Source organism: Lampris incognitus, chromosome 20 (assembly GCF_029633865.1).
Source record: "Lampris incognitus isolate fLamInc1 chromosome 20, fLamInc1.hap2, whole genome shotgun sequence".
NCBI classification, from domain to species: Eukaryota; Metazoa; Chordata; class Actinopteri; order Lampriformes; family Lampridae; genus Lampris; species Lampris incognitus.
In genome coordinates this window covers 34058357-34082528 of record NC_079230.1, presented here as the reverse complement: position 1 = coordinate 34082528, position 24172 = coordinate 34058357, and the positions used below count along the sequence as shown (strand labels likewise).

Below are 24172 nucleotides of genomic sequence, written 5' to 3'. Positions count from 1 at the left end.
TTACACCAACATAATGATCCTTTACACTAACATAACGATGATTTATTTGCATGGCTAACTTGTAAGTGCCTCTGCTATTACTACCTGCCTCAGTAACTGCTCTGGAAGTTTGGAGAAGCAGGAATAAACGTGTGCTGGGCCGCTGCACGTGACTATAACAAGGTCTTTCTGCTTCTATTGTGTAACGTACCACTCCCTTTAAATAGGGTTGAGTTTATATGCAGGGTACACACACTAGTTGTGAGTTTCCAAGAAGGGGGATGTTAGTCTGTTGTTAAGAAGGCTCTTCACCAGCAGTTATAGCTTTAATATTTCATAAACACTTGAACATAGATGTGATAAGTACAACAAAGATTAAGTTCTACTTCATGTAAATGCTTGAAGTGTGCAAAGACACATGACTTATAATGAGTAGTCCATCTCTAAACTGCTTCAACACCAACTTTGAGGTGATTTGAGGTCTGCAGTAAAGGTCGCTACTGATTATAACTGATGTTATCATCACATTATAATTATATCCACCTTACTGCGGCTGGATTCATGACATAAGATGTCCTAAACATTTTAATATCTAGCTAGTATGTTTCAGCAGAATGTCAGGGTTCAGTATATCTTTCACTAGGGATTTTTCTTTTTCTTCAAGCAAAAACATTCGATCACCAACAGGTTTTGGAGAAAGTCGGTCCTGGTCGGAGCATCATTTGTCTTTTGGGAGCAAGCCTTGAATCCGTGTGTCTTTATGTGGATGTCAGCATATCGGATGTAAACCTAGCCACACATGTATCAGAGCCCCAACTTCCTCCCCAAACCTATTCAAATACATGTTGCAACAATGAAAAATGACAACACATCCAACACACCTTCCATAGAGTGTAAGGTTTTGTTTAAAAAGATATTGTTGTATTAAAATAGTTTTGCATCTCTCTCAAAACAATTGCTATTTGTTTTCTTTCTTCTGGAAAAGTGAATCAATAAATAAAAAGTTAACAAGATATTGTATATAATACACAATATTATCCCATTTTTTATATATTAAAACCTTCCTTTCAAATTATCCGCTTGAGAATAAGCAGAAAAGTTGGGTAAATCAGAAAACTATTAAAAATAAAGAGAAGAATCTGACATTTTCCTTTAGAAACAAATGCCTTGGAAAGGCATCATAAATGAATTCATCCCTTCACAGCAGGACAGCTGAATGTGCAGCAAGAAGCCTCACTTCCGTACTGTTTGTGTTCTTCATGGTATAGAGTAATGCGTCCTATATTTCTGCAGAGGACTTTGCACATTAGCACCGGCCAGCTGAAAAGCACCTTGTCCCCCAAATTTTGCAGCAACTGTTTGTTTTGCAGCTATAGTATTAAAATACCAAAATACAGGATCTACAACTGATGTCTAATGAATACAAGCCAATTAGGTCGTAGACCACAGAAGCACAAATTATCCATCTTTTCCTTCATTTTTGGCTACTGCCAACTTATTTCATTGACTATTCAGTGAAATAGTTTGATTCGATACAGTAGGTCTATTTTCAGAAGAGAGGCTCTTGACCAAAGCGTGCAGCTGTGATGTGGACCAGGGCTGCTGGGCCACACGAAACCAACAACACGCTTGACTGACCCTTCGCTCCCTGTCTCCATTGTTTTGTTGTTAGCTTTGAGACGAGGGTGAAGGATGTTGTTGTGACATGTTCCATGTGACCCTGCATCAGGTGGATTACAACATACTCTCGTTCAAACTTGGTCATTAAGTTGCATCTGCTGATAGTGGTGACGGTGGGTCGGCTCCGCGTAATGCAGCTCGGCTCTTTCTGAGTCAGGTCATATACAGCCAATGACCAGTGACCAGGGCAAATTCTACAATTACAAGGCAATCACTATAGGTGTCGAAATCACCAGGATAGGGGTTAAATAAGAACCCCAGCCACTGCCATCTTCCAGTTGGTATTGAAGCATATTATAACCAATTCAGAGGAGTACTTTACTTGGGAAGCTTTGTCTCCTGCTTGCTAAAGCAAGGCAATATTTCTCAGAGGGACGCCTCAGTAACATGATGGCTTGAGAGCACTGCACATGCCCTTCTGTGATACCTGCCAGCTCGTCATGAAGTCTTTGGTATAGCGGAAAAATTAGAGCCAACATGGAAGTATAATGCTGCCTCACCAGGGCAGTGTAATGTGTGTTTTACCTCTCCAGAAAGCCTGACAAGATGACATGTTACAAAAGCAGGCCTGCTGGCTTTGGATAAGCTGCAGAGGGACCCAGCAGAGGGGCATTTGATCAAAACCGTTGGTGGAAGTTGGAATCAGACAACTGAATGACCACGTCTGGTGTCACAGAGGACTCTACCTCCACGCCTGTGCAGCAGTGAAATCTTCCCCAACTAATGGTTTGTCTATCCAGGATTTGGGTGTGTGGAGGTGATGCATCTGGAACCTGTGTGGTGTATTGCATATGATTGTCTGTTGTTGTACTTAAAGTGCATATAACAATTACATTTTCAGAACCTTTCAGATTTTTTTTGTACAAAATTGCAAGAATAAGCTGCATTGGGTAGGATAAACATGAGTTACAGCACTTGGAAGGAAGATACAATCACAGCAGAGTCATGTAATTAGTTAGCACGTAGCGTCGCTACACAAATGCTGTCATACATTTGTGTAGCACTTTGCACATTTTCCATGTAGCCACAGTGACAATAATGACAGGCCAAAGTAAAGACACACAAGCAGACACCTTCTCCCAACTCAGGGAAGATTGACATGCTGTTCTGTGACCAGAGCCATGTTGCATCACTGGGCTTCCTTTGTTAGATTCTAGACTTACATTTCCACAGCACTTCAGAGGAGAGGCTTTGTGTTGTGCAGGGACTCAGACCGTAGTGTGAGAGAGATGATGACACCATCCACAGATCATGTGCATGATTCCTTACAGGAAGTTATGTGGGAAGGCTTTCTATGTTCGTTTCATTGGGCTCTTCCGTTGGTTTGCTTCTTTTAGCCAAGTTAAACACCTAACAGCCCCATCTTTTCACCTTTGAAATCCAAAAATGCCTGAACAGGGCAGAGAACGGGACCATGATTATTGATAGGAAATAATGACTTGTTAAAATCTGTACAATGTATCTGCTCTATGAACAGAAAAGTAACAAAACATGTGGCTGTGTATGAACTGTTTTTTACAGTTGTGGTGCGTCAGGCATCCAAACTAACAAACAACATGTTCATTATCGCCTTCTTCCCTCTTCCTTCCCGCTTTCTTCCTTCTCTTTCCCATCTTCCCTCTCTTTCCCTCATTCTTCCCTCTTTCCCTCTTCCTTCCCCTGTCTTCCCTCTCTTTCCCTCTTTCTTCCCTTGCCCTTCCTCTTTCCTTCCCTCTCTTTCCCTTTCTTCCCCCTCCTCTCTTTCCCTTTGTTCCCCCTCCTCTCTTTCCCTTTCTTCCCTCTCTTCCCTGTCTTCCCTCTCTTTCCCTCTTTCTTCCCTTGCCCTTCCTCTTTCCTTCCCATTCTTTCCCTTTCTTCCCCCTCCTCTCTTTCCCTTTCTTCCCCCTCCTCTCTTTCCCTTTCTTCCCCCTCCTCTCTTTCCCTTTCTTCCCTCTCCTTCCTTTCCTTCTTTCTTCCCATTCGTTCCGTTTCTTCCCTCTCCTCCCTCTTTCTTCCCATTATTTCTCTCTTTCTCTTTCTTCCCTCTCTTTCCCTCTCTCACACAGCCCAACAGGTCCCTTTTAAAAAGCAAAGCTGCAACGAGTATCAGGTCGTAAGACTTACACACACGCACACGCACACACATGCAGACACACACGCGCACACCGACCCTTTCGTTGTGTCATGTTTGGTCTTACTTCCGCTCTGCTCTTCATCATCGCTGCATGTCTCTTGCCTCGTGGCGTCTTCGTGAGTTTGCCACGAGGACAAGCAGTTTGTAAAATAAGGAATAAGCCCTCACGCGCGTCCTCAACTCAGCGTGACACGTTGAGCTGTGCAGCAACTGACACCCTGAAACAGCGCCGTGCGCGTCGGTGTCCGCTGCCGCGTGGCCTGACACGAGGCTGTCCCTGCTGTTCGACTGCGTCATACAAACTGCACGTGTATGAAACACGTCACACTTTTTCACCAAAGGTCGTTTTATTTCCGGTGCGCCACGCGCACCTCTAAGGAAACAGGTGTTGAGTTATTAGCATCATAGTAACTTATTCACGAGCCTCTACTGTGACTGGCTGACAGTACTGCTGGCCCCGCCCCCTTTGCTGACCAACTCAGTGGCTGCTCAGCGGAAGCTGCCTTGTTCGGGGCTCGGCTGTTGTTTCCGGCGTGACGTCCTGGAGGGGAACTGAAGGGCTTGAAAGTCTCGAGAGATCGTTTGTGCTGCTGGTGACTGAACAGAATGACCAAGCCAACGGACCGGCAGGTCACGGTCACGTGGAGGAAGCTTCCTCCCTGCACCTTCCCTGCTGCTGGGCTAACTCGGAAGGAAAGGGGGGGGGGGGGAAAGCACAGGCGTTCCAGTGGCCTTCCCTGCTGCTGGACTAAGTCGGAAGGAAAGGGGGGGGAGGGAAAGCACAGGCGTTCCAGTGGCCTTCCCTGCTGCTGGACTAACTCAGAAGGAAAGGGGGGGGGAACACAGGTGTTCCAGTGGCCTTCCCTGCTGCTGGGCTAACTCGGAAGGAAAGGGGGGGAAAGGGAAAGCACAGGCGTTCCAGTGGTCTTCCCTGCTGCTGGACTAACTCGGAATGAAAGGGGGGAAAGGGAAAACACAGACGTTCCAGTGGCCTTCCCTGCTGCTGGACTAAGTCGGAAGGAAAGGGGGGGGAGGGAAAGCACAGGCGTTCCAGTGGCCTTCCCTGCTGCTGGACTAACTCAGAAGGAAAGGGGGGGGGAACACAGGTGTTCCAGTGGCCTTCCCTGCTGCTGGGCTAACTCGGAAGGAAAGGGGGGGAAAGGGAAAGCACAGGCGTTCCAGTGGCCTTCCCTGCTGCTGGACTAACTCGGAAGGAAAGGGGGGGGGGCACAGGCATTCCAGTGGCCTTCCCTGCTGCTGGACTAACTCGGAAGGAAAGGGGGGAAAGGGAAAGCACAGGCGTTCCAGCGGCCTTCCCTGCTGCTGGACTAACTCGGAAGGAAAGGGGGGAAAGGGAAAACACAGGCATTCCAGTGGCCTTCCCTGCTGCGGGACTAACTCGGAAGGAAAGGGGGGGGGGAAGCACAGGCGTTCCAGTGGCCTTCCCTGCTGCTGGGCTAACTCGGAAGGAAAGGGGGGGGAGGGAAAGCACAGGCGTTCTAGTGGCCTTCCCTGCTGCGGGACTAACTTCGGAAGGAAAGCGGGGGGGGAGCACAGGCGTTCCAGTGGCCTTCCCTGCTGCTGGACTAACTCAGAAGGAAACGGGGGTGGGGGGGGGAGCACAGGCTATCCAGTGGCCTTCCCTGCTGCTGGGCTAACTCGGAAGGAAAGGGGGGGAACGGGAAAGCACAGGCGTTCCAGTGGCCTTCCCTGCTGCTGGACTAACTCGGAAGGAAAGGGGGGGGAGCACAGGCATTCCAGTGGCCTTCCCTGCTGCTGGACTAACTCGGAAGGAAAGGGGGGAAAGGGAAAGCACAGGCGTTCCAGTGGCCTTCCCTGCTGCTGGACTAACTCGAAAGGAAAGGGGGGAAAGGGAAAACACAGGCGTTCCAGTGGCCTTCCCTGCTGCTGGACTAACTCGAAAGGAAAGGGGGGAAAGGGAAAACACAGGCGTTCCAGTGGCCTTCCCTGCTGCTGGACTAACTCGGAAGGAAAGGGGGGGGCACAGGTGTTCCAGTGGCCTTCCCTGCTGCTGGACTAACTCGGAAGGAAAGGGGGGGGGGAGGGAAAACACAGGCGTTCCAGTGGTCTTCCCTGCTGCTGGACTAACTCGGAATGAAAGGGGGGAAAGGGAAAACACAGACGTTCCAGTGAACCTTCCCTGCTGCTGGACTAACTCGGAAGGAAAGGGGGGGGGGGAAACACAGGCGTTCCAGTGGCCTTCCCTGCTGCTGGGCTAACTCGGAAGGAAAGGGGGGGGAGGGAAAGCACAGGCGTTCCAGTGGCCTTCCCTGCTGCTGGGCTAACTCGGAAGGAAAGGGGGGAGGGAAAACACAGGCGTTCCAGTGGCCTTCCCTGCTGCTGGGCTAACTCGGAAGGAAAGGGGGGAAAGGGAAAACACAGACGTTCCAGTGGTCTTCCCTGCTGCTGGGCTAACTCGGAAGGAAAGGGGGGAGGGAAAACACAGGCGTTCCAGTGGCCTTCCCTGCTGCTGGGCTAACTCGGAAGGAAAGGGGGGAAAGGGAAAACACAGGCGTTCCAGTGGCCTTCCCTGCTGCTGGGCTAACTCGGAAGGAAAGGGGGGAGGGAAAACACAGGCGTTCCAGTGGCCTTCCCTGCTGCTGGGCTAACTCGGAAGGAAAGGGGGGGGGAAAGCACAGGCGTTCCAGTGGCCTTCCCTGCTGCTGGGCTAACTCGGAAGGAAAGGGGGGAAAGGGAAAACACAGGCGTTCCAGTGGCCTTCCCTGCTGCTGGACTAACTCGGAAGGAAAGGGGGGGGGAACACAGGCGTTCCAGTGGCCTTCCCTGCTGCTGGACTAACTCGGAAGGAAAGGGGAGGGAAAGGGAAGGCACAGGCGTTCCAGTGGCCTTCCCTGCTGCTGGGCTAACTCGGAAGGAAAGGGGGGAAAGGGAAAACACAGGTGTTCCAGTGGCCTTCCCTGCTGCTGGGCTAACTCGGAAGGAAAGGGGGGAGGGAAAACACAGGCGTTCCAGTGGCCTTCCCTGCTGCTGGGCTAACTCGGAAGGAAAGGGGGGGGAGGGAAAGCACAGGCGTTCCAGTGGCCTTCCCTGCTGCTGGGCTAACTCGGAAGGAAAGGGGGGGGGAGGGAAAGCACAGGCGTTCCAGTGGCCTTCCCTGCTGCTGGGCTAACTCGGAAGGAAAGGGGGGGAACGGGAAAGCACAGGCGTTCCAGTGGCCTTCCCTGCTGCTGGACTAACTCGGAAGGAAAGGGGGGGGAGCACAGGCATTCCAGTGGCCTTCCCTGCTGCTGGACTAACTCGGAAGGAAAGGGGGGAAAGGGAAAGCACAGGCGTTCCAGTGGCCTTCCCTGCTGCTGGACTAACTCGAAAGGAAAGGGGGGAAAGGGAAAACACAGGCGTTCCAGTGGCCTTCCCTGCTGCTGGACTAACTCGAAAGGAAAGGGGGGAAAGGGAAAACACAGGCGTTCCAGTGGCCTTCCCTGCTGCTGGACTAACTCGGAAGGAAAGGGGGGGGGCACAGGTGTTCCAGTGGCCTTCCCTGCTGCTGGACTAACTCGGAAGGAAAGGGGGGGGGGAGGGAAAACACAGGCGTTCCAGTGGTCTTCCCTGCTGCTGGACTAACTCGGAATGAAAGGGGGGAAAGGGAAAACACAGGCGTTCCAGTGAACCTTCCCTGCTGCTGGACTAACTCGGAAGGAAAGGGGGGGGGGAGGGAAAACACAGGCGTTCCAGTGGCCTTCCCTGCTGCTGGGCTAACTCGGAAGGAAAGGGGGGGGAGGGAAAGCACAGGCGTTCCAGTGGCCTTCCCTGCTGCTGGGCTAACTCGGAAGGAAAGGGGGGAGGGAAAACACAGGCGTTCCAGTGGCCTTCCCTGCTGCTGGGCTAACTCGGAAGGAAAGGGGGGAAAGGGAAAACACAGACGTTCCAGTGGTCTTCCCTGCTGCTGGGCTAACTCGGAAGGAAAGGGGGGGGAGGGAAAGCACAGGCGTTCCAGTGGCCTTCCCTGCTGCTGGGCTAACTCGGAAGGAAAGGGGGGAGGGAAAACACAGGCGTTCCAGTGGCCTTCCCTGCTGCTGGGCTAACTCGGAAGGAAAGGGGGGAAAGGGAAAACACAGACGTTCCAGTGGTCTTCCCTGCTGCTGGGCTAACTCGGAAGGAAAGGGGGGAGGGAAAACACAGGCGTTCCAGTGGCCTTCCCTGCTGCTGGGCTAACTCGGAAGGAAAGGGGGGAAAGGGAAAACACAGGCGTTCCAGTGGCCTTCCCTGCTGCTGGGCTAACTCGGAAGGAAAGGGGGGAGGGAAAACACAGGCGTTCCAGTGGCCTTCCCTGCTGCTGGGCTAACTCGGAAGGAAAGGGGGGGGGGGAAAGCACAGGCGTTCCAGTGGCCTTCCCTGCTGCTGGGCTAACTCGGAAGGAAAGGGGGGAAAGGGAAAACACAGGCGTTCCAGTGGCCTTCCCTGCTGCTGGACTAACTCGGAAGGAAAGGGGGGGGGAACACAGGCGTTCCAGTGGCCTTCCCTGCTGCTGGACTAACTCGGAAGGAAAGGGGGGGGAAAGGGAAGGCACAGGCGTTCCAGTGGCCTTCCCTGCTGCTGGGCTAACTCGGAAGGAAAGGGGGGAAAGGGAAAACACAGGTGTTCCAGTGGCCTTCCCTGCTGCTGGGCTAACTCGGAAGGAAAGGGGGGAGGGAAAACACAGGCGTTCCAGTGGCCTTCCCTGCTGCTGGGCTAACTCGGAAGGAAAGGGGGGGGAGGGAAAGCACAGGCGTTCCAGTGGCCTTCCCTGCTGCTGGGCTAACTCGGAAGGAAAGGGGGGGGGAGGGAAAGCACAGGCGTTCCAGTGGCCTTCCCTGCTGCTGGACTAACTCGGAAGGAAAGGGGGGGGGGGAACACAGGCGTTCCAGTGGCCTTCCCTGCTGCTGGACTAACTCGGAAGGAAAGGGGGGGGGGAAGGGAAAGCACAGGTGTTCCAGTGGCCTTCCCTGCTGCTGGGCTAACTCGGAAGGAAAGGGGGGGGGGAAACACAGGCGTTCCAGTGGCCTTCCCTGCTGCTGGACTAACTCGGAAGGAAAGGGGGGGGAAAGGGAAAGCACAGGCGTTCCAGAGGCCTTCCCTGCTGCTGGGCTAACTCGGAAGGAAAGGGGGGAAAGGGAAAACACAGGCGTTCAAGTGGCCTTCCCTGCTGCTGGGCTAACTCGGAAGGAAAGGGGGGAGGGAAAACACAGGCGTTCCAGTGGCCTTCCCTGCTGCTGGGCTAACTCGGAAGGAAAGGGGGGAGGGAAAACACAGGCGTTCCAGTGGCCTTCCCTGCTGCTGGACTAACTCGGAAGGAAAGGGGGGGGAAAGGGAAAGCACAGGGGTTCCAGTGGCCTTCCCTGCTGCTGGGCTAACTCGGAAGGAAAGGGGGGAGGGAAAACACAGGCGTTCCAGTGGCCTTCCCTGCTGCTGGGCTAACTCGGAAGGAAAGGGGGGGGAAAGGGAAAGCACAGGCGTTCCAGTGGCCTTCCCTGCTGCTGGGCTAACTCGGAAGGAAAGGGGGGGGGAGGGAAAGCACAGGCGTTCCAGTGGCCTTCCCTGCTGCTGGGCTAACTCGGAAGGAAAGGGGGGGGGAGGGAAAGCACAGGCGTTCCAGTGGCCTTCCCTGCTGCTGGGCTAACTCGGAAGGAAAGGGGGGAAAGGGAAAACACAGACGTTCCAGTGAAATGCAGGGCAGTTTGTAAAGGTAAGAAGCTGCTGGTGATGCAGCACAGCACAGCGTAGCAGAATCGGCCCATGAAGCTGTATGAAAACCACCTTTCCACGTTTCAGCCCGCTGCGCTACAAGAGATGAAGAGCCTGTCAACATCCATACCCCAGTTAATCACTGACGTCTGGAAGTCGGCCTGTTTTGTGTGCTCTGAGGCAACAAGGGAAGGTTACACCAGATTAGGCCCAGTGAGATACTTAAACATACAATACTTTATGATGCTCTGATACGCAGCCAGAAGTCAGAGAGAACAGCACGCCAACAGCCGCAGGAGGAGAAGATGACGTCATCATGCCATGTCTGCAACTACATGTCTGCAACTGCAACTTAACCCCGAGGGCACAGGAGCCATGTTTCCATCCAAACGTTACATAAACGTTGAAACAAACGTCTGAAGACTGTACACTCAGGGTTCCTGCGGAGCAGAGTGGGTGCAGCACATACCACATCACCAGTACAACACCAAGGTGTTACACTGCGCCCTCTGCCTCTGTACTGGCGCTGTGCAAGAACGGAAGAACATAATCTCCCCGCGAGCAGGAGGCCACAAGACTACGTCTATGTGAAGGAAGTCGAAAGTAAAGTTTCCCTGTACTAGCACCAACCACTGACTGCGCCTCCTTTAGCACGCACGGTTTTTACGATTTCTTTTTTTCCTCGTCAAGATTTCGTGTTTCCATTCAGCTGTTTGCAACTTCAATGTGTATACGACAACAGCTACAGGGACACGTGTAGCTAGCTGGTAGCGACTGAAGGTCGCCTCATCTAAGGAAGAAATGCCATTGCATACAGTGTAGATTTGTTCGCCTTGCCCATCATTTTTCAGAGCAAAGTGCATAAATGTAGGTCAGGCATGTATAAAAAGTCACATTGGGAACTTCCAGCGCCACTGCATCCTGGCAAGGAAACCTGGAAACCATTACAAACTAGACATATTCCCAGAACGCTATGTCAGATGCATGTGAAGGGGAGAAGGGGCAGCTGATCAGTTTATGTGACCATATGTCTCTCAGATGTGGACATCAGATCAAACAAGACTATCGTCCATGTTCCAGCTCAAGACTTCTAGATAGTCCTTCTATTAAGTGCATTACTGGGCATAAAGGTGAAATGAAGCCATGCTAGCCACCCGGTCCTGGACATCTGTTTCTCCAGGACTGAGCAGGGTAATGTGTGTTGGACTATGACACACTGATGCCATGCATAGTCCAAATCCCTAACTATTACAGTGACAGCAGCAACCAGGATACCCAGTCCTCAAACATCTTGCCAAACCGCCCACAAGCTGCAAAAGCCGGGCTCTACACAGATACAAATGCCAACTAGTACCTATATATATATATATATATATATATATATATATATATATATATATATACACGTGTGTGTGTGTGTGTGTGTGTGTGTGTGTGTGTGTGTGTGTGTATATATATATATATATTATTGGTATTGGTTGTAGGAAAGCTGAGAATTTGTGGACAACTAATATGTTGTCATCCAAGGAGTCCTTTTTTACTTCTTTTTAGGAGCTATGAAATGGTGTTTCTACTGGATAAATAATGTCACTTCTTTTATGTTTTTATGTGGTAAACTCAGTATCATTCACTCTCATCGAGTTGAAGTGCTGTAAAATGCTGGGTCATTATTTTGCTTGATCATCTTTGCTCTTCAGCGCTGCCCGGTGGTTGAGGACAACACTAGTTGAGGAGTGTCATGTCTTCTCCTTGGGAACACTTGCAGAGTACATGTCTAGTGCTATAACTGCTGAACAGTGTTTAAGTACTTCTAAGTAATTTAAGCTAATATAAGTTAATATGAAGCTGCGTCACAGCTAAGGCGAGTCATAACGCATGTTATAACACGTGTCAGCTCACTAGGCAGGCTGCAGAGCATCGGAGAGATAAATCAGACAGGTAAATAAGGCCTAAAAGCCTGGAAGCTGGATTTCATGGTATTTAATAATAAAGCTGAACCTTCTCTGATAGTGAACGATGACTGCAAACTTGACTTGTACTTAATCACTGGGAAAATATATTAAAAGGCTAATACCAGGTAATATTACTGATTATTATTATCTAAAATATAATATTTAACATTAATTCCCAACATGTAGAGCCTGCCGTCGAACTGAACAGTGGGTATTTTCCAAAGGACATTGTAAGTGTTTCAGTTACAGTTATAGTCCAAATCTACAGCAATAAGCACTTTAACAATAATCTATTTTCAAACAGCTCTATCTCTTAATATATTATCATTTACACTTTTACTGCAGCTTTCAGGTTGAGTGAAAAGGAAAAAAAACTAGCAACATAATTATAGCAAGTTCAAAAAGATAACGTGTCAGCAGTTATGAATAAGCCTGTTAATTGCATTGAAAAGTGTTATTCATGTTGTGTTTCAGAGGTGTGTTGGTAGCTAGCTCCTCACTGATGTTTCAGAGGTGTGTTGGTAGCTAGCTCCTCAATGATGTTTCAGAGGTGTGTTGATAGCTAGCTCCTCACTGATGTTTCAGAGGTGTGTTGGTAGCTAGCTCCTCACTGATGTTTCAGAGGTGTTGGTAGCTAGCTCCTCACTGATGTTTCAGAGGTGTGTTGGTAGCTAGCTCCTCACTGATGTTTCAGAGGTGTGTTGGTAGCTAGCTCCTCACTGATGTTTCAGAGGTGTGTTGGTAGCTAGCTCCTCACTGATGTTTCAGAGGTGTGTTGGTAGCTAGCTCCTCACTGATGTTTCAGAGGTGTGTTGGTAGCTAGCTCCTCACTGATGTTTCAGAGGTGTGTTGGTAGCTAGCTCCTCACTGATGTTGCAGAGGTGTGTTGGTAGCTAGCTCCTCACTGATGTTACAGAGGTAAGTTGGTAGCTAGCTCCTCACTGATGTTTCAGAGGTGTGTTGGTAGCTAGCTCCTCACTGATGTTTCAGAGATGTGTTGGTAGCTAGCTCCTCACTGATGTTTCAGAGATGTGTTGGTAGCTAGCTCCTCACTGATGTTTCAGAGATGTGCTGGTAGCTAGGTCCTCACAGATGTTTCAGAGATGTGTTGGTAGCTAGCTCATCACTGATGTTTCAGAGATGTGTTGGTAGCTAGCTCCTCACTGATGTTTCAGAGGTGTGTTGGTAGCTAGCTCCTCACTGATGTTTCAGAGATGTCTTGGTAGCTAGCTCCTCACTGATGTTTCAAAGGTGTTTTGGTAGCTAGCTCCTCACTGATGTTTCAGAGATGTGTTGGTAGCTAGCTCCTCACAGATGTTTCAGAGGTGTGTTGGTAGCTAGCTCCTCACTGATGTTTCAGAGATGTGTTGGTAGCTAGCTCCTCACTGATGTTTCAGAGGTGTGTTGGTAGCTAGCTCCTCACTGATGTTTCAGAGATGTCTTGGTAGCTAGCTCCTCACTGATGTTTCAGAGGTGTGTTGGTAGCTAGCTCCTCGCTGATGTTTCAGAGATGTATTGATAGCTAGCTCCTCACTGATGTTTCAGAGGTGTGTTGGTAGCTAGCTCCTCACAGATGTTTCAGAGATGTCTTGGTAGCTAGCTCCTCACTGATGTTTCAGAGTGACGAGCTCGAAATTCATCCCAAATTCTTCCTTTTTGCTTGAGTCAAAACAAGCTGTCTGTATTGGTTTCATAAAGTGCCTTAGAGATGTGCAGACTTAATAATCCCGCTCAGCGTGTGTACATACTTGTATCCCTAGTATTTACAAAAGAAGGAAAAACATAACTACTCTATGCCTGCTTGCATTTTTCCCAACAAATAATAGTATTTGTGTACATGAAATCAGTTACATGCTAACGGTGAGTGAATGAAAAAGTTGTGAGAAGGCTCTCCAACTTCAAACTTGACTAAAGCCTTTCCTCATCCGTAGTCATATGTTAGTGAATTGTTAAATGAAAACCTACAGTATTGCAAATCTAGCATAGCCTCAGACCAGTTTTTCTTTCTCAGAATTGTTCCCCTGTTGCTAAATGGTGATTTCTTCTAAGTAGTGATTTCGAAGTAGGGATTTCTAAGGGGGAAGCATTTCTTGTTTCAGTTTAACATATCTGGGGTTGGGTCTGTTAGAGTTTCCTCCGGTCATCTGTTTCCTTCACTTTGACTCGTTTTTTCTTTAGATATACTTGACCTAATGTTTCCTCTTTATCCCCCTTTTCCTGCTCCTGGACCAGTCGACAAGCTGCAGCTACATGACATCTGACTCCACAACACACTGCTCTGTGTATTCCTTCACCAGCTCCACTTGCAGGGTTTGGCGGCAGAAGTCAGCCATAGGTTTCCAAAGTGGGGGGTCCAGGAACATCTGACACATCACGTGACCCTTCAGGCTCGCGGTGTGGCGGCGTAGGTGGCAAAGGAACTGTTGACGAGCCAAAGCTAGGTCCTTACCAAACATGTCGATGTTCAGGTAATACCTGGTCCAAGAATCAGAAGATGATTAAATGAGATGGGCGAGAAGTTAAATGTGGTCAGACTTATGACAAGATATTTCAGTATCTGTGGCAGAGTGTACACCTTACATCGCAGAAAGCTGAATCAGTTCATCTGGACACAACGTACACCTCATATTTACATGAATTTAAGTTTGAAGAGGTTTTTTGGTTTAGAAATTATGAAGGTAAATAACTTCCTCCAATGTCTAATCTTTGATTAGCAGCATTCTGTTTCATCACAGCTTCACGTCAGCAGTATGGTCGAGAGGGATTTGTGCCACATTTTAAAGCAATCATCACAGTGGAGTAATGTGAAATGCAATGCACACACACAATTACCATTCCATAGGTGATGTGTGGAAAACCTGCTTAGATGAAAAGCAGGACCTTTATTACATTTTTTGGATGTCACTACCTTTATCTATGGAAAACAATGAAAAATAATTTGCTTTTACAGAAGGAAATTATGAATTCATGTTGGAATCGAATGTCACCCACCTCGAAATGCCGTCCATTACATTCCACATTACGTTCCACATTAAGTTCCACATTACGCTCCACATTACATCCCACTGTTTAGTGCTTTAAACGTGACAAAACTAAATGTTAAGCACATCTTTGCATTTCTTCAAATGCCATCATAGTCCTCAGTGACTTTCGATCAAAACAGTGGTGTAACCACGCCAGCATGTGACGTATCACTGCCCAGCCCTCTGCCAAACGAGGGAGCGCAAGCTTTGTTTGAATGAACCTTGACTTTCTCCATAGAGAAAACAGATACTATACTATACTATACTATATTATACTATACTATACTATACTATACTACACTACACTACACTACACTGCACTGCACTACACTACACTACACTACACTACACTACACTATACTATACTATACTGTACTGTACTACACTACACTACACTATACTATACTATACTATACTGTACTGTACTGTACTACACTACACTACACTACACTATACTATACTACACTACACTATACTATACTGTACTGTACTACACTACACTATACTATACTGTACTACACTACACTACACTACACTATACTATAGTACACTACACTATACTATACTGTACTACACTACACTATACTATACTATACTACACTACACTATACTATACTGTACTACACTACACTACACTATACTACACTATACTATACTATACTACACTACACTACACTATACTGTACTACACTACACTATACTATACTATACTATACTACACTGCATGATTATGCTCCTCAAAGTTGAACGACTATTGTAGAGCATGGGACAGATGCTGAAGGACCTCTCAAACATCAGTCGGGAGAATTGGATTTGACCAACAGCTCCTGGGAGAGAAACAACTTGACCATGAAGATTTTTTTAACAATATTTAGAGTGAATAGTGAATGCTGTGGTTGGTGCTGAATTCATTTCCCCACCGCACACGTTTTTTTTTGTGTTTTTTGTTTTCTTGTGGCACATTCATGCAGTGATGATATGGTCAAGTGCTTTTCATTAATTGCCATTATTGATATATTATTGATATTGAAATTCATTGGATACTGCTACCTATGGTAAGTAGGATGGTCATTCTGGCAATTTGAACCAGGAAGTAGCTCAGCAATGTGATGGACCATTGTTGCTAACATTGGACTTTCATATCTTTTAACTATTACTCTTGTTTTGACCTCCAAATACATGGCTTGCATAAAGGGGTTGAATCTGGACTTGTTGAAAAATGTGTGTCGCTCATATGCTGTGGCATCCTAAGATGCTATTATGAAACTGTGTCCAGTGGTGCTTCTGTATCCTAGATCTCCACAATCAAGCTGGCAAGTAAAATGCTATCATAACCAATATGCAGGATGGAAAAAACTGCATAAATAGCATCCAAGTTAAAAAAAATTAACCAAAACAGAATTAGCTTATTTTAAATAAGCAAAGCACTCATCTGCTATTTAACATTTTTGATAAAGAGAAAACGATTACCAGTCATCTCCGATTGGCACCCTGAATGGGAAGGTGCAGAGGCTAGCCATGGTGGGGGTGGTGACATCATTCACCATCCAATCAATTTCCTTCTTTAGCAAGATGGCCATGTTGCTAGGCAATGGCTTGAATGGCTGCCAGTCTTGAACAATGGTGGCATTCGGCAGGACACCCCGCATGAGGTCAGTGGTTAAATAAAGATGGTGGATGGCTATGGGGTCTAGACATACTGGGGGAGGGGGCTGGGGGGAGGAGGAGGAGGAGCTGGAGGAAGAGCAATTGAGTTCTTCATCTGGCACAAGTTCAGTAAGACGAAGCTTAAGGTCCTCAGCTCTGAAGCGTACAAGAAGAATACCCTGTGGAGGAAAAGACAGCTGATTGTAAGTGAAGGTACATGTTGAGTGGTGACAAGAGGCATTCTTTTGTGTAATTCTCAAGTTCACTTTTTTGGTAGATTAAAAAAAAATGCTTGTATTCGAGAACCTCTGGTATTCTAAAGTTACCTGTTTAGTGATGAGGCGATACTTCTGGAAGTCCTTGGGTCCGAGCTGGTCATCACGCGTAAGGCGGGTGACTTTGACCTCTGGGTTCTTGGACTTGACCAGCTGGGAGCAGAAGCGCAGCAGGTGCCCAGCCACACCCTTCCCTCGTTCCTGAGGAGCTACTCGCAGACCCTCCACTAACATGGTTTCTCCATCGTCAATCACACACACTGACTCCAGAGCAATCTAGATTGGACAAAAATGATAAAACAACCCTCTTTCAGAAGTGGACATTATTCTTTGAAGTGAGTAGCATTATGAAAACATGCTAAAGCAGCTTCGTCCCACTGCTGGGCCTTGCCTCCTTTGTAAATTAGATTTATGTTGCGTTTTCTTTATTATTGCACCTTATCTCACCTATTTTTATTTTTTCTTGTATAAATATTTTATTATATTGTATTATTCTTTTTAACTTTTATCATACTGTTGCTGTTGGTTTTTCCTTCATACACCAACATACCAAGCCAAATTCCTTGTATATTCTTGAACTACTTGGCAATAAATATGATTCGAGTTTCTGTGATGTTGGTTTCTCAAAAGATTGCAATTTAAAATAGTAAATAATTTCTTAGATCCAAATTTACCACTTTCCCTTGTTTGCGGGCCAGTATGACTGTACGGTTGGACTCCTGCAACCAGGTGGTATATCTAGTGGGCAGGTAGTCCAAGCCACCATAGATGTCCTGGCTCATTGCCATGATCTCATCAAAGTCTTCCTCAGTTGCTACACTGAACTGGAGTCCTGTCGGAGATGGGGCCTCTGGGAGCTGGGGAAGGGTCAGGCTGTTCTCGATCTTCATCCTGGGAATGCTGATGAGGGTGGAAGAAATGAGGAGAAAGAGGAGAGAGCAGTGGGAGAGAGGATTTATAGAAGTTTAGCTCATGAATGCCATTTAACCATCTTGTAAAGACTGCTTTGAGTTCAGAGAGCAGAGAACAAAGTAAGTGACATAGAAGAGAGCAAAGTGGGAACTAAATAGTTTATGTCAGGTGCTTCACTTTCTCAAAAAATGTTTGTGAGAGTGAATGCATGTACAAATAAAGGACTGTTGGGAGATATCCAAGGTACTGTGTTTATTCAAATAATATTGTAATCATTATTGGTAAGAAAGTCTGCAAACTGTTTTGCTTGTTCTTTTAAAATGAATGGACCTTTTCCAAGTTCCCGCAGAAGCTTTTATTTTCCCACATCCCACATTATCCCACCTCTAACCTCAGCATGTCACTAGCCTGCAACATAACAGCTAGGATTCTGGGTAACGCAGTTCCTAACAAAGGCATATAACGACACATCTTCCCTTTTTAAAAAAACAAAAAACATAAACAAATATAGCCGCAAGCAGCGATTAACGGGATCCAAGCAGTATTGCAGCTGCCTCTATATGACATAAAGAATACGCCTCTCAAGTTGCATGAAGATCGGAAATTCACACTGGCAAATATTAGCTACTGAATTTTGATTGGCTGTTTGGCGGCCATTTTGGTAATCCAGCCAATTGGCTCTTTAGGCAATGTAACCAAATGGGGCCCGATTTTTAGCTTAAGCAGTTTTTCAGATATTGAAATGTGTCAGTTGTAGCGCCCCCTATGGATGAAATTTCACAAAATGTGTGCTTCCAAGAATGTTGTGTTGATTGTGTTCAACAAGTTTCGTTAAGTTTGGACAATCAAGATATAGGCAATAGAATCACTATGGACCACACCATAAATATGGATTGACATGTAACTTCGAAATGGAAAGGCATATTGTTGCAAGTGTAGGTGCATACGAATAACAGACAGAGTCGGGCTGTGTCGCTTAGTAACATGTATTCACCGGCTGTGCCCATAACAGAACTGAGGCATGTTGTATCAGCATTGTGTGGAGATGATGCAGACCAAATTTCATGAGAATCGGATGACCAGCCTCAGACTTCATTTTACTTTCACTTTCGTTTTTTTGAAAATGGCGGGACAATTTTGCAGGCGGAAATTGGCGCGAACGGGTGTGTTAGATTCGGGACCTTCAAGGAATCAGATGAGAAAAGACTTTTTCGAGAGTCCATTACAGAGCCCGAGATATGACCCAAAACGTAAATGTGTTTACTGTAGCGCCCCCATGTGTCCGATCTATTTCATACTGGTATATGGCTTCTATGTGCCACAAAGAATAAACCTGTCAAGTTTCATGAAGATCGGCCATTCACACTAGCAAATATTAGCTACTGAAATTTGATTGGCTTTTCAGCGGCCATTTTGGTAATCCAGCCAATCGGCACTTAAGGCAATGTAGCCAAATGGGTCCAAGTATAAGTATACCAAATTTCAGATTTTTAGATCAAGCGGTTTTTAGATATTGACATGTGTCAGTTGTAGGACCTGTAATGTCCACAAACACACGGGACGACTGTGTGAGCAAATAACTGGGGCTTTACTTTATCACTCGTCCTGTCGTTCATACGTCCACACTGTAGTGTGTCCTGCATTCATGCCTGTTCCTCCTTCCTACTTCCGTACTCGTCCCATAACCCCTTGCTCCTCTTAAAGAGGTATTCTCTATTAAAGTCTGAGCATCACATCCCTCCAACATTCCTAACAAAACGACCAAACATACTAGGTAAAAGGGGAAGATATCAAAATAAACAAAACGGTTTTCTATGACTACAAACAGTGTTTCATTTTTTCTTTTTCTTTTAACTTAATATAAAGTCTTTAAGGTACTCTGGCCTCTTCTGAACTATACCCTCCGTGGGTAGCGAGGGATCCCAGGGGTCTCCAGGCCCGCTGGTGCCATTGGGGGTGCCCACACCTGTCCGTGTCGGTGTGGGCAAACCGCTAGGACCAGCTATGGGTCAGTCTGTTGAGGCATGATGCTGTGATGATGCTGTGGTGTTCAGTAGCGGCGGGCGTAGGCCGAGCTGGTGAGGGGGGCACTTGCTTGAAGTGTGATGTGTTCCTTGTCATCACTCTGCTGCTCACGTTGTGCAGTGACCATTGTTGCTTTCACTGCAATGACTTGGAACGGATCAGGACGGAAAGGGGATAGGAACTTGTTGTCTGGTCGCAGTCTTTTGACCAACACATGGTCTCCCACTTTCAGAGCAGAGGAGGCACAACAGAAGCGTTTGTCGTGGTGCCCTTTCATCTTCTCTTTCGCTTGTGTGTCCTTGGCCCTCATGAGCTCGTCCGGGACTGTGGACTGGACACTGGGCAGTGTGGTGCGCACTTGCCTACCAAACACTGCTGTGGCAGGGGGCGTCCCAGTGGAGCAGTGCGGTGTTGTTCTGTATGCTCTCAGGAAACGATTCAGTTCTTGTTGAGAGTTTTTGTGCTCCGATGTTGCAATCCTGAGTGTTTTTTTCAGGGTCTTCATGAATCTTTCCACTTCGCCATTTGCTTGGGGCCAGTATGGCGTTATCTTTCTGTGGTGGACTCCCGGGTACGTAGCAAACCTGGAGAACTCTTCAGAGTTGAACGGTGGACCACTGTCGCTCTTGACGACTTCTGGAATGCCATATGCTGAGAAGATTTTGTCTGGCTTTGGTATTACACCTTTGGCAGATGTGGTGGATGCTGTCTCCACCTCAGGGCACCTTGAGTAATCATCCATCACTACAAGTAGGTAGTCTCCATTTGGCAAGGAGCAAAAGTCAATACTCACTTCAGTCCAAGGTGCAGCTGGCGGAGGAGTCACCTGAAGGGCTGCGTGAGACTGTGTCGTGTTTGTTACTGCCTGGCAGGCAAGGCAGGTTTTGATGCAGTCCTCTGCCTTTTGGTCGATTCCTGGGAAACACACTTTCTCCCGGAGTACTTTCTTTGTTTTCACCACCCCCTAATGGCCTTCATGGGCGATGTCTATCACCTGGTTGTGCAGTGAGGGAGGTATTACAAGTTCATTCCCTCTCAGCAGGAGATCAGATGCAGACACCATTAGCTCTGATTTCTTTGTGTGAAAACACCGGAGAACTGATTGCTGGGCTGGAGACGTGTCCGCTGTCTGTTCCAGAAGAGTGTGCCACTGTCCAGTCCTGACAGCAGTCATGACCCTTTGGAGGCATGGGTCAGATTGTGTGGCAGGACGAATCTCCTGTAGTGTCATGGCACGGGGCACATTGTGGTAGACGATGAAGTGCACATGGGCTTCAGCCAGCTCGGTGGCATGTGTGTCCTTGGACTCAGGTGTAGAAACAGGGTGCCTGGAGAAATAGTCTGCTGGGTTACCGGCACCTGCCCTGTAGACCACAGAGAAGCTGAAGTTTTGCAGTTTCAGCAACCAGCGTTCGATTCTGGGGGGAGGGGAGGACATGGCTTGTTGAACATGGGCACGAGCAGCTTGTGGTCTGTAATGTCTGTGAAAGTGTATCCAAGTAGATAGAGTTGGAAGTGAAGGCAACCCCAAATCACAGTTAGGGCCTCACTCTCAGTCTGAGTATCTCTGTTCCACAGGTCACAACGTTTTGCTGGCGTAGGCGAGTGTGTGTAGTCTACCATCAGAGTCAGTTTGGGTTAGAACAGCCCCAAGGCCTACAGGGCTTGCGCCCACGACAACCTCTGTGTGTTTTGATTGGTCAAAGTAGGCCATGACTATGTCGCTGCTCAGGGTACTTTTGAGTGTGTGGAATGTGGCCTGTTGTGCGGGGGACCAGTCCCACAGTTGGTCCTTCTTTGTGAGCTCTCTGAGGGGCTGTGTCAGGGTAGCTAGATCTGGAATCAAGTGACCACAGTATGTGACAAGGCCCAGGAAGCTGCAGACCTCTCCAGGACTTTGTGAGGCTGTGGTCTCCTTGACTGCTGCAGCTTTCTTGTTACAACCAATGGGGTAAGGGGCTGGGGTTTGTTTTGAAAAAGCATTTAAATGACCAGGGCACTGTTGAAATGGCCTACATTTAAAACATAACAAGGTCACGTCAAATGGGGTAATTTATGTGTATTATATAGTGGTAGGGTTGCCAACTCCCTGAAATGGAAATAAGGGACAGTGGACGGGGTGGGGTGGTGGTCCCAGGTCCGACTACCTATATCACATATAACGTGTCATACACCTGCATGACTGCACTATTATTACACCCACTGTATCTACATATATAGTATACTTGGTTGTAAGAAGTCCCATTCATACCATAATCCCATCAAGGAAATGCAATCGCTTCCGCCATTTACCAGACACACATCTATAGGTCCATGCACTGCGACAAACCCAAACACACAAGCCTGAATTTGATCAGTTTCATATTTTTGAGCAATAGAAATGCACGCATAACAGAGGATCATTCAAGAATTTTATGTGGTCACTGCAAAATAACAGTTCGACTGTTCAAGCTTCACACTGGCATGTATTTATTCAAGAACGTTCTTCTAACATGTAGCATGTTCTTAGTGCAAACAACTTTCTTTTAACGGTGCAAAACATTATTTTCTTATTCTTTAGAATTAAAAAAAATCTTACTAAAGAACTTTCTGTTAACATGTAACATGTTTTACAGTAGTGCAAAAGAGTAATCACACATATTCTTTGGAATATGGAATATGGAATTTCAGATCTTGAAATTATTCCACAAAGGTTCATGGCTGAATATACTGTAAATAAAAGCATTTTTTTGTGCCTCAAAGGTCAAAGGCCATGACTACACTGCGTACCAATAACAATTAGATCAAGAAATAGTTATATAGAATTCACTTGTGTATTATACCAACAGTACTGTGTATTGTACACGTCTTATCAAGACATCCTCTGAACAAAGGAACCATTAATAATTTAAAATATATGTATTTCACAAACAATGCACCGTGGAAGACATCACAAAAAATTTATCATGCTGCTGCAGAACCGCAAGCGCCTCTGAATTCTCTAAATTCAGCTGCAGTGTCACAGCTGCAGTCCAAGTGTTATAGCTCCAGTCACAACGTTATAGCTCCAGTCAGTGTTATGCCCCAGTCAGAGTGTTATAGCTGCAGTCACAGTGTTATAGCTGCAGTCACAGTGTTATAGCTGCAGTCAGTGTTATACTTCCAGTGACAGTGTTATAGCTGCACTAACAGTATTATAGGTAGAGTCGCAGTGTTACAGCTGCAGTCACCGTGTTATACCTCCAGTCCCAGTGTTATAGCTGCAGTCACAGTGTTATAGCTCTAGTCAGTGTTATACTTCCAGTGACAGTGTTATAGCGGCAGTCACCATATTATACCTCCAGTCACAGTGTTATAGCTGCAGTCACAGTGATATATCTCCAGTCACAGTGTTATAGCTCCAGTCAGTGTTATACCTCCAGTCACAGTGTTATAGCTGCAGTCACAGTGTTATAGCTCCAGTCAGAGTGTTATAGCTGCAGTCACAGTGTTATAGCTGCAGTCACCGTGTTATACCTCCAGTCCCAGTGTTATAGCTGCAGTCACAGTGTTATAGCTGCAGTCACAGTGCTATACCTCCAGTCACAGTGTTAAAGCCACAGTAACAGTGTTATAGCTGTAGTCACAGTGTTATACCTCCAGTCATAGTGCTATAGCTACAGTCACAGTGTTATACCTCCAGTAATAGTGTTATAGCTCCAGTCACAGTGTCATAGATCCAGTCACAGTGCTATAGCTGCAGTCCCAGGGTTACATCCAGTCACAGTGCTATAGCATAAGTCACAGTGTTATAGCTACAGTCGCAGTGTTATAGCTGCAGTAAGTGTTATACCTCCAGTCCCAGGGATATAGCTGCAGTCACAGTGTTATAGCTGCAGTCACAGTGTTATAGCTCCAGTCACAGTGTTATAGCTGCAGTCACAGTGTTATACCTCCAGTCCCAGTGTTATAGCTGCAGTCACAGTGTTATAGCTCCAGTCACAGTGTTATAGCTGCAGTCACAGTGTTATAGCTGCAGTCACAGTGTTATAGCTCCAGCCACAGTGTTATAGCTGCAGTCACAGTGTTATAGCTGCAGTCACAGTGTTATAGCTGCAGTCACAGTTTTATAGCTCCAGTCACAGTGTTATAGCTGCAGTCACAGTGTTATACCTCCAGTCCCAGTGTTATAGCTGCAGTCACAGTGTTATAGCTCCAGTCACAGTGTTATAGCTGCAGTCACAGTGTTATAGCTGCAGTCACAGTGTTATAGCTCCAGTCACAGTGTTATAGCTGCAGTCACAGTGTTATAGCTGCAGTCACGGTGTTATAGCTGCAGTCACAGTGTTATACCTCCAGTCACAGTGTTATAGCTGCAGTCACAGTGTTATAGCTGCAGTCACAGTGTTATACCTCCAGTCACAGTGTTATATCTGCAGTCACAGTGTTATACCTCCAGGCACAGTGTTATTGCTCTAGTCAGTGTTATAGCTGCAGTCACAGTGCTATAGCTCCAGTCACAGTGTTATACCTGCAGTCAGTGTTATACCTCCAGTCACAGTGTTATACCTCCAGTCACAGTGTTATAGCTGCAGTGACAGTGTTATACGTCCAGTCAGTGTTATAGCGGCACTCGCAGTGTTATAGATCCAGTCACAGCGTTATATAACTCCAGTCACAGTATTATACCTCCAGTCACAGTATTATACCTCCAGTCAGTGTTATACCTCCAGTCACAGTATTATACCTCCAGTCACAGTGTTATACCTCCAGTCCCAGTGTTATAGCTGCAGTCCAAGTGTTATAGCTCCAGTCACAACGTTATAGCTCCAGTCAGTGTTATGCCCCAGTCAGAGTGTTATAGCTGCAGTCACAGTGTTATACCTCTAGTCACAGTGCTATAGC

At 47.0% G+C, this 24172-nt stretch overlaps 1 protein-coding gene across 1 annotated transcript; it reads right to left on the bottom strand.

The window, feature by feature from the left end:
* Positions 1 to 13673: 13673 nt before the first annotated feature.
* nat16 (N-acetyltransferase 16) lies at positions 13674 to 17262 on the bottom strand. The gene is made up of 4 exons (XM_056300759.1): positions 17047 to 17262; positions 16424 to 16648; positions 15921 to 16276; positions 13674 to 13902 (listed from the first exon to the last, which is right to left on the bottom strand). Exons 1-4 carry the CDS (start codon positions 17260 to 17262, stop codon positions 13674 to 13676), a joined length of 1026 nt encoding a protein of 341 aa, XP_056156734.1.
* Positions 17263 to 24172: the final 6910 nt, after the last annotated feature.

Bases quoted from the DNA above. Each gene is read 5' to 3' on its own strand.
- nat16 (XM_056300759.1), bottom strand. From the start codon at position 17,262: ATGAAGATCGAGAACAGCCTGACCCTTCCCCAGCTCCCAGAGGCCCCA. The intron at 16,649-17,046 runs GTAAATTTGGAT...TGTCCAATCTAG, and splicing joins CCCGCAAACAAGGGAAAGTG to ATTGCTCTGGAGTCAGTGTG. The intron at 16,277-16,423 runs GTAACTTTAGAA...TTTCCTCCACAG, and splicing joins ATCGCCTCATCACTAAACAG to GGTATTCTTCTTGTACGCTT.